Here is a 9,774-nt window from a genome sequence, read left to right as displayed (position 1 = left end):
ATAGTGTCATTTCAGCAAAGGCTTGCGTCGGCCTTAAAGGTCGATGGTGATAATGCATTTTGGGTAATGGTTTCCCTTGTGTTGGGTCTACATGGCTTCAAATAGCTTAACATTTTTGTATTGGTTTTAGAGGAGCAAATTTGGTCAACAACAAAAAACCAAATAGTCTTTGTTTTTACCTTGATGAGCACAACAATGATGAAAAAACATCAACGGAAATGGCAGTAAAATTTGAATATTTTCACTTTCAAAGTATCTTTTTACAAGTTAAATACAGTGATTTGGGGAGTCTCCCACATGCCTTTTGGCAAACACCATGTCGCTTATGTTTTTCTTTAAGCAATGGCTTTTTTTCTGGCCACTCTTCCGTAAAACCCAGCTCTGTGGACAGATACTCCAATCTCCACTGCTTAGTGGTGTTGCAGACTCTGGGGCCTTTCAGAACAGGTGTACAGTTGAAGTCAGATGTTTACATAGTCTTAAGATGGAGTCATTAAAACTAGTTTTCAACAATTCAACAATTCTACAAATTTCTTGTTAAGAAACCATAGTTTTGGAAAGTCGGTTAGGACAACTACTGTGTGCATGACACAACTAATTTCAACACAACAAATCTAACAACAGACAGATTATTTCACTTATAATTCACTGTATCATAATTTCAGTGGGTCAGAAGTTTGCATACACTAAGTTGACTGTGCTTTTAAACAGCTTGGAAAATTCCAGAAAATGATGTCAAGTCTTTAGAAGCTTCTGATAGGCTAATTTACATAATTTGAGTAAATTGGAGGTGTACTAAGTGCCTCTTTGTTTGACATCATGGGAAAATGAAAAGAAATCAGCCAAGACCTTAGAAAAAAATATTGTAGACTTTCACAAGTCTGGTTCATCCTTGGAATCAATTTCCAAATGCCTGAAGGTACCACGTTCATCTGTACAAACAATAGTACGCAAGTATAAACACCATGGGACCACGCAGCCGTCATGCTGCTCAGGAAGGAGATGTGTTCTGTCTCCTAGAGATTAACGTACTTTGGTGCGAAAAGTGCAAATCAATCCCAGAACAACAGCAAAGGACCTTGTGAAGATGCTGGTACACAAGTATCTATATCCACAGTAAAACGAGTCCTATCTTGACAAAACCTGAAAGGCCGCTCAGCAAGGAAGAAGCCACTGCTCAAAAACCGCCATGAAAAAGCCAGACTACGGTTTGCAACTGCACATGGGGACAAAGACCGTACTTTTTGGAGATATGTCCTCTGGTCTGATGAAACAAAAATAGAACTGTTTGGCCATAATGACTATCATTAGGTTTGGAGGAAAAAGGGGGAGGCTTGCAAGCCGAAGAACACCAACCTAACTGTGAAGCACGGAGGTGGCAGCTTCATGTTGTGGGGGTTCTTTGCTGCAGGAGGGACTGGTGCGCTTCACAAAATAGATCATCATCATGATGTTGGAAAATTATGTGCATATGTTGAAGCAAAATCTCAAGACATCAGTCAGGAAGTTAAAGCTTGGTCGCAAATGGGTCTTCCAAATGGACAATGACCCCAATCATACTTCCACAATTGTGGCTTAAGGACAACAAATTCAAGGTATTGGAGTGGCCAACACAATGCCCTGACCTCAATCACATAGAACATTTGTGGGCAGAACTGAAAAAGTGTGTGCGAGCAAGGAGGCCTACAAACTTGACTCAGTTACACCAGCTTTCAGGAGGAATGGGCCAAAAATCACCCAATTTATTGTTGGAAGCTTGTGAAAGGCTACACAAAACATTTGAACCAGGCTAAAATTTTAATGGCAATGCTATCAAATACTAATTGAGTGTATGTAAACTTATGACCCATGTGATGAAATAAGCAAAAGCTAAAATAAATCATGTAAACTTCTGACTGTCACACCCTGACCTTAGAGATCCTTTTTGTCTCTATTTTGTTTTGGTCAGGGGGCGTGAGTTGGGGTGGGCATTCTATGTTTTGTGTTCTATGTTTTCTATTTCTGTGTTTGGCCAGGTGTGGTTCTCAATCAGAGGCAGCTGTCAATCGTTGTCTCTGATTGAGAACCATACTTAGGTAGCCTTTTCCCACCTGTGTTTTGTGGGTAGTTATTTTCTGTTTTGTGACAGAACTGTTTCATTTGTTCTGCTTTGTTATTTTTTGTTCTAATGTTCAGTTTTATTAAAAATCATGAACACGTACCACTCTGCACCTTAGTCCTCTTCTTCAAACAGCCGTTACACTGACCCACTGGAAATGTGGTGAAACAAATAAAAGCTGAAATAAATAATTCTCTCTACTATTATTCTGACATTTCACATTCTTAAAATAAAGTGTTGATCCTAACTGACCTAAGACAGGGGATTATTACTAGGATTGAATGTCAGGAATTGTGAAAAACTGAGTTTAAATGTATTTGGCTAAGGTGTATGTAAACTTCCGACTTAAATTGTATCTCTAGCCATGAAATGCTTTGAAAGACTGGTCATGGCTCCATCATCCCAGACACCCTGTATCCACTCAAATTCACATACGACCTCAACAGATCCATGCAATTTCTTTTACACTCCACCCTGCCCTTTACCACCTGGACAAGAGGAACACCTATATGAGAATGCAATTAATTGACCTCAGCTCATTGTTCCTCCAAGCTCATCACTAAGTTCAGGACCCTGGGACTAAACCCTTATCTCTACAACTAGATTCTGGAATTACTGATGGGCCACCCCTAGGGTGTTAAGAGTATGCAACAACACATCTGCCACGCTGACCCTCAACACGGATGCCCCTCAGGGGTGCATGTTTAGTCCCTTCCTGTACTCCCAGTTCTCCCACGACTGCGCGACAGCGCACGACTCCAACACCATCATTAAGTTTGCTGACGGCACAACGGTGGTAGGCCTCGTACTGGATGAAGATTTTTGCTTTAACGAGCCAGACGCAAAGGATTTAATTCAGACACCGGACAAAGCCCAAATTCACATGAACAAGAAACTAAGATATTGGGGACGTAGGTCGGGGTGCCTTGTAAGGATCCGACAGCAAGTGGGTAATCCGCCTCTACCATCAGTCCTATTAGCCAACGTGCAATCATTGGATAATAAACTGAATGAGCTCTGATCAAGACTATCCAACCAACGGGAAATAAAAAATTATAATATCTTATGTTTCACCGAGTCGTGGATGAACAATGACATGGATAACATACTGCTGGATGGGTTTTCCGTACATCGGCAAGATAGAAGAGCTGTAAGACAAGGGGTGGCGGTCTGTATCTATTTGTCAATAACAGCTGGTGCAAGAAATCTAATATTAAGGAAGCCTTGAGGTTTTGCTCATCTAATGTAGATTATCTCACGATAAGCTGTAGACCACACTATTTACCAAGAGAGTTTTCATCTAAATGTTTCCGTAGCTGTCTATTTACCACAACAAACCAATGCTGACACTAAGACCGCACTCAAAGAGTTGTATAAGGCCAAAAGCAAAGAAGAAAATGCTCATCCAGAGGCGGCGCTCCAAGTGACCGAGGTCTTTAATGCAGGGAAGCTAAAATCCATTTTACCTCATTTCTACCAGCATGTTACATGTGTAAGCAGAGGGAAAATATCTCTAGACCACATTTACTCCACACACAGAGACACATACAAAGCTCTCCCTCGCCCTCCATTTGGCAAATCTGACCATAACTCTACTCTCCTCATTCCTGGTTAGAAGCAAAACTAAAGCAAGGAGTACAAGTGACTCGCTCAATACGGAAGTGGTCAGATGACGCAGATGCTAAGCTACAGGACTGCCGATGACACAACAGGCCTGATCACCGACAACGATGAGACAGCCTATAGGGAGCAGGCCAGAGAGCTGGCAGTGTGGTGCAAGGTGATCAAGACAAAGGAGATGATCATGGACTACAGGAAAAGGAGGGCATTCTCATCGACCGGGCTGAAGTAGAGCAGGTTGAGAGCTTCATGTTCCTTGGTATCCACATCACCAACAAACTATCATGGTCCAAACACACCAAGACAGTCGTGAATAGGGAACGAAATAGCCTATTCCCCCTCAGGAAAGTGACAAGATTTGTCATGAGTCCTCAGATCTTCAAAATGTTCTACAGCTGCACCATTGAGAGGACTACTGGTTGCATCACCACCTGGTATGGCAACTGCTTGGCCTCTTGACCTTAGGGCACTATAGAGGGTAGTGCGTACAGCCTAGTACATCCCGGGGGCCAAGCTTCCTGCCATCCAGGACCTCTATACCAGCCGGTGTTTATAAATTGCCAAAGACTCCAGCCACCCTAGTCATAGACTGTTCTCTCTGCTAGCGCACGGCAAGCGGTACCGGAGCGCCAAGTCTAAGTCCAAAAGGCTTCTTAACAGCTTCTACCCAAAGCCATAAGACTCCTGAACAGCTAATCAAATGGCTACCCGGACTATTTGCATTGACCCCCCCACTCCCATTTATAAGCCGCTGCTACTCTCGGTTTATTATCTGTGTATAGTGAGTGACATTACCTCTAACTACACGTACAGTACATATTACCTCAATTACCTCGTACCTATGCACATCGACTCAGTATTGGTACCTTGTGTAAATAGCCAACTTATAATTTCTCATTGTGTATTTATTCCTCATAATTTTTATCTCTGCAGTGTTGGGATGTAAGCATTAATTAAGTAAGCATTTGCACCTGTTGTTTAAGAAGCATGTGATAAATACAATGTGATTTGATTTTCTAGGGCGGCAGTTTTCCAATATGGCCGCCAACCAGCTCCATGGCTGTATTTCCATAGATAATTGCTCTGTAACGCACACTGATGGCTTAAAATGTGGTGTGGAGAAATGCGGTGTGGAGAAATGCGGTGTGGAGAAATGCGGTGTGGAGAACACAATCAAATTGGCTAAATATGCACACAATTATTTTTTCCATTCAGCTCCATGGGGCTAAATTAGAGCAGCTTCACCTGTCTGAATAACATTGATGATTGTCATTTGTCATTCTGCTTATACACTCACAATCCATAATGCACTTAAAAAAAACAGTTGAATATTGTATTTATCCATTCATTCATAATCCATGAATGATAAGAGGTCTGTTTCGATAGGGATCTGATTTTATTTGATTTGACATGATGCCATGTAGATACAAAAAACCTAGATAACACGGTTTTGGAATGTGGTTTAAAATGATTGCTGTCTTTCACATTTATCTCAGATTTTATATTAACTTTTATTTATTTAGGGTAGCCCAATTGAGACCAGAGTGTCATTCCCAATAGTGCCCTGAGTACAAACATTTTCACACAAACAGGAAGATAAATGTACATTACAAATAAAACAAGAATAATAAAAAAATAACCACTAACCACTAGGCACAACTTCAACACCACAATATCAACAAATAAACCAGATGAAAGCACCCAAAGGTGTCCTAAACTAGTTCCCACTGTCCCCCATACTGTAATAGGCAGATAGCAGACAGCTAGCACAACGCTATAGAGTCCCTGTCCTTCTCTTCCTCTGCCAAGACGCCTTGATTTCCCATGCACAAAACGACTGATTTCCCTATTTGAACTGAAGAGGTTTTTCTGATGCCAGAAGGATGTGTGTGTATGAGCTCGTGCGTGCAACCTTTACTGTGACCATAAAATGTGCATTAGCTCCCCTGCACTAACACCTAGACTTAAGCTCAGCAAACTAACCCAGTCTTTGGGTAATGTGTGTGTTCTAGACAGTATGCCAGCGGAGCCGGGCCTGTCCCAGGCAGATGTAGTGAACGGTAACTGTGCTATCTGTGGAGACAAAGCTACAGGGAAACACTATGGAGCCTCCAGCTGTGACGGATGTAAAGGTTTCTTCAGACGTTCCATACGCAAGAACCACATCTACTCCTGCAGGTAGGTGTGTGTGTGTGTGTGTGTGTGTTCAGCCTACAGCTGCATTCACCAGAGCCTATGTCTATGATAACAACAGACATAATATGAGATGTTAACGTCACAGTAATCCTTACGCTGCTGCAAGTAGAGAAGTCACTAGTTGGTAATGCTGGAATGTACAGAACTACAAGGAAGGCCCATAGTGTTGGATCCTGTATGTGTATCTGTCTGTGCGTCTCCAGGTTTAACCGTCAGTGTGTGGTGGACAAGGACAAGAGGAACCAGTGTCGGTTCTGCAGGCTCCACCAGTGTTTCAGAGCTGGCATGAAGAAAGAAGGTGGGCCACATCAAACCAGTACTACTGAATATCAATACAGACTTTTGTTCCAGCCCAGCACTAACTCTGTACTTGCAAATTCAACATATTACAAGAGTAAAAGTGAAGCAGTCAGTGTGAGGAGGGAATCAGGGCTGGGAGGCTGAAACTATGGATGTTGGGTGGCTGGGAGGCTGAATCTATGGATGCTGGGTGGCTGAAACTATGGATACTGGGTGACTTGGAGGCTGCAACTATGGATACTGGGAGGCTGAAACTATAGTTGCTGGGTGGCTGACACTATGGATGCTGGGTGGCTGGGAGGCTGAAACTATAGTTGCTGGGTGGCTGAAACTATGGATGCTGGGTGGTTGGGAGGTTGAATCTAAAGATACTGGGTGACTGGGAGGCTGAAACGATAGATACTGGGAGGCTGAAACTATAGTTGCTGGGTGGCTGGGTGGCTGACACTATGGATGCTGGGTGGTTAGGAGGTTGAATCTAAAGATACTGGGTGGCTGGGAGGCTGAAACTACAGTGGTTCCTCCTTTAAAAGTTGCAAGCTTACACCGCGGGACTTAGAGGTATCCAGCGTCACGGCTTCATTACCACACATGAGATCCCCACATTGTAGCCTGTACATTGAATATATTCACTGATCATGTACTCTTCCTTGGCAAATAAAGGTGTGGTTCAGGTATGAATCTCTGTGAGACATTCTTTTTTCAGTCATATCCAATACCAGGTGAATCAAACTCCATTCTTTGAATGATGCTGTGTCTGCATGTACAGTATGTATTACAATGATACACTTCAACAGTGTAAACATTATTAATATGCAAAAGACTAGAAACATGATTTAAGTAAAGGCTGATTTGTAATTCATATATACAGATAAAATCAGTACACTACATTTCCTATACATATCTAACTCCCTTCATCTGCATTAATCTGAGGACACAGGATAGTATTTCAATGTGATACTGTGAAACGCTTTATTGAAAGAAGTTCATTATCCAGGTGTTATAAATACATAATAAATGCATTATAAATATTATAATTGTAATATTATATTATAAATACAAGTTCAATCTGTACTTCAATGCACATATGGTGTGCATTATAAACACAAGAGGAAGAAAGAGGAGGTGAGGAGAGGGGGGTGTAGAAGACAGGAAAGGAAAGAGGTAAAACAGAGGAACAGGGAAGACAGCATATGATTAATGAATCACAGTGCTACCCTATTATTCTCTCAGTTCATCACAATTATATAATAGTGTCTCTAGTGGTGTCTCCTAACCAGCCCGGGGCTCCCAGTTGGCCCGAAGGTTATCTTAGTAGCGGGTGAGGTGGCGATGACGGGACTGGGGGTTGGCATCCTCTCTCACATCAAAACATACCTGCAGACAAGAGACAGATGGATAGAGAGAGGGCATGATTAAGCTTTTTATATGTTTTATTCTAACACAGTCAGTAATCATAATCACCAGGAGGTGAAATGCAAAACTGACCTTGGATCATTAACGCTGGGACTACTACATCTCTATCTGTGTGTCAATGTAAAGCATCTCTTTAATTACACTTCCTGTTGACCCGACAAAGTGACCTCTCACCTATGATCATGCTGTGCCTTCCGTGTCCGCCAGTTCAGATGCGGGAGGGGTTCACCAACACAGCTGATATAACCTAGTGGATTTAGGGAGAGGGGGAGAGGGATGAAGTGAAGGAGAGAGACTGTTATTGAGAAAATAAGGTAGTTAAAGTTCAACAGGAATCTGTGTGTGTGAAGTCTCACCTGGTGTCCACACTAAGTGGCTACAGAGTACTTTATGCTGAAAAACAGACACACGAGGACAAACAGTATAAGATAATATCATTACTAGACTTTTACATTATCAGATCACAGATGAATACATAAATATCACTTGAAGCTTGATGATGACTTGATCATTTGAATCAGTTGTGTAGTGCTAAGGCAACAGCTGGTGAGGTGTCAGGTTCGCCTCTATACTCAAAGGGTGATTATTCAAACTCTCTGTGAAATGCTGCAGATCTGCCCACAGACGAGGTAAGAACACATGTCCCACACAGAAGATGGGGATGGAATTCAACAGGTCAAGGTAGCCTTCTTCCTCCAAACTGTGCAGCAAGTTGTAGTACTGATATGTCACAGCACTCCAAACATCTCTCCATAAGCGTTCCACCCTAATAGAGAAATAAAATGTTTTTTTTGGGGGGGGGGGGGGGGGTTTATAGAAATGAGTTTATAGAAATGCAAGTTGTGTGTGCCTCTGTGAGTGGGTACTGACTGTATGTGACGCAGACACCTATCTGAGTGTACCTGAAACATTAAAACATAGAGGGCGTTGTGTTGTGTCTCACCACTTGGTTGTTGCAAGGTTAACCCCCAGGGAAATGATGACTTGGCAGCAACAGGGGCTTGATAGTTCAGTGAAAATGGAGTGTTTATGTGGTGTAAATCTGAAAATTAGCAGCTGACATCTTAAGGTTTTTTAATGAATGAGTGTGAGACAAGTTCCATGTACAACAAGACGAGAGAAAAAGAACACTGAACAGTTTACTTCTGGTTATGGACACTTTAGCCAGCAATAAAGCTTCCACGGCCTGTTCCCTCAGACAGTGAACATACATCTGGCAATATCTAAAGTTTTGACCCCTTGATCAGCTCGCACTCTGAAAGTAAATAAAATAGCTTATTTTTTGTATCTATGAAAACAATAACTGAGATATGACAGTTCAATCTAAAGCAGCAGCTGTCATTTTCAGGATACGTGGAATTTAAAGTGAAATGTTTAACCTATTAACAGAATCAATGGCTGAAAAATCAAATAATATGCCACAGAATGCTGCCGCAGCCTACAAGGTGTACTGCAGTATAACGCAACTTTTAAAGGAGGAACCACTGTAAGGATGCTGGGTGTCTGGGAGGAGGCTAAATCTATCAATGCTGGGTGGATGAAACTATGGATACTGGGTGGCTGGGAGACTGAAACTATGAATGCCGCGTGGATGGGAGTTTGAAACTATGGATACTGGGTGGCTGGGAGGCTGAAACTATGGATCCTTGGTGGCTGAAACTATGGCTTCTGGGTGATTGGGAGGCTGAAACTATGGACACTGGGTTGCTGAGAGGCTGAAACTATGGATGCTGGGTGGCTGGGAGGTATAAACGATGGATGATGGGAGGCTGACAATATGGATACTGGCTGCTGAGAGGCTGGAACTATGGATACTGGGTTGCTGAGAGGCTGAAACTATGGATACTGGGTTGCTGAGAGGCTGAAACTATGGATACTGGGTTGCTGAGAGGCTGAAACTATGGATGCTGGGTGGCTGGGAGGTATAAACGAGGGATGATGGGAGGCTGACAATATGGATACTGGCTGCTGAGAGGCTGGAACTATGGATGCTGGGTGGCTGGGAGGCAGAAACTATGTACACTGGGTGGCTGGGATGTTGAACCTATGGATGCTGGGTGGCTGGGAAGCTAAAACAATGGATCCCTGGAGGCTGCAACTATGTATTCTGGGTTGCTGAGAGGCTGAAACTATGTATACTGGGT

The 9,774-nt window shown here is 42.6% G+C and overlaps 1 protein-coding gene across 5 annotated transcripts in view; it reads left to right on the top strand.

The window, feature by feature from the left end:
- Positions 1-9,774, top strand: part of LOC110489593 (hepatocyte nuclear factor 4-gamma) — a 29,229-nt gene that overhangs the window by 8,564 nt on the left and 10,891 nt on the right. For 4 of the 5 annotated variants that reach the window (XM_090199075.1, XM_021562331.3, XM_021562329.3 and 1 more), the window contains exons 2-3: positions 5,731-5,896; positions 6,118-6,212. In XM_090199075.1, coding sequence (XP_090055201.1) covers positions 5,736-5,896; positions 6,118-6,212 — 256 coding nt within the window. In that variant the 5' untranslated portion in view covers positions 5,731-5,735. The remainder of the gene's footprint in view (positions 1-5,730; positions 5,897-6,117; positions 6,213-9,774) is intronic. The other variant, XM_021562330.3, reaches the window with a different exon arrangement.

The sequence above is a fragment of the Oncorhynchus mykiss genome, chromosome 15 (genome assembly GCF_057628025.1).
Source record: "Oncorhynchus mykiss isolate SJ-2025 chromosome 15, ASM5762802v1, whole genome shotgun sequence".
NCBI lineage: Eukaryota > Metazoa > Chordata > Actinopteri > Salmoniformes > Salmonidae > Oncorhynchus > Oncorhynchus mykiss.
The sequence above is the reverse complement of the archived record's forward strand: the minus strand, read 5'-3'. Positions and strand labels throughout refer to the sequence as shown.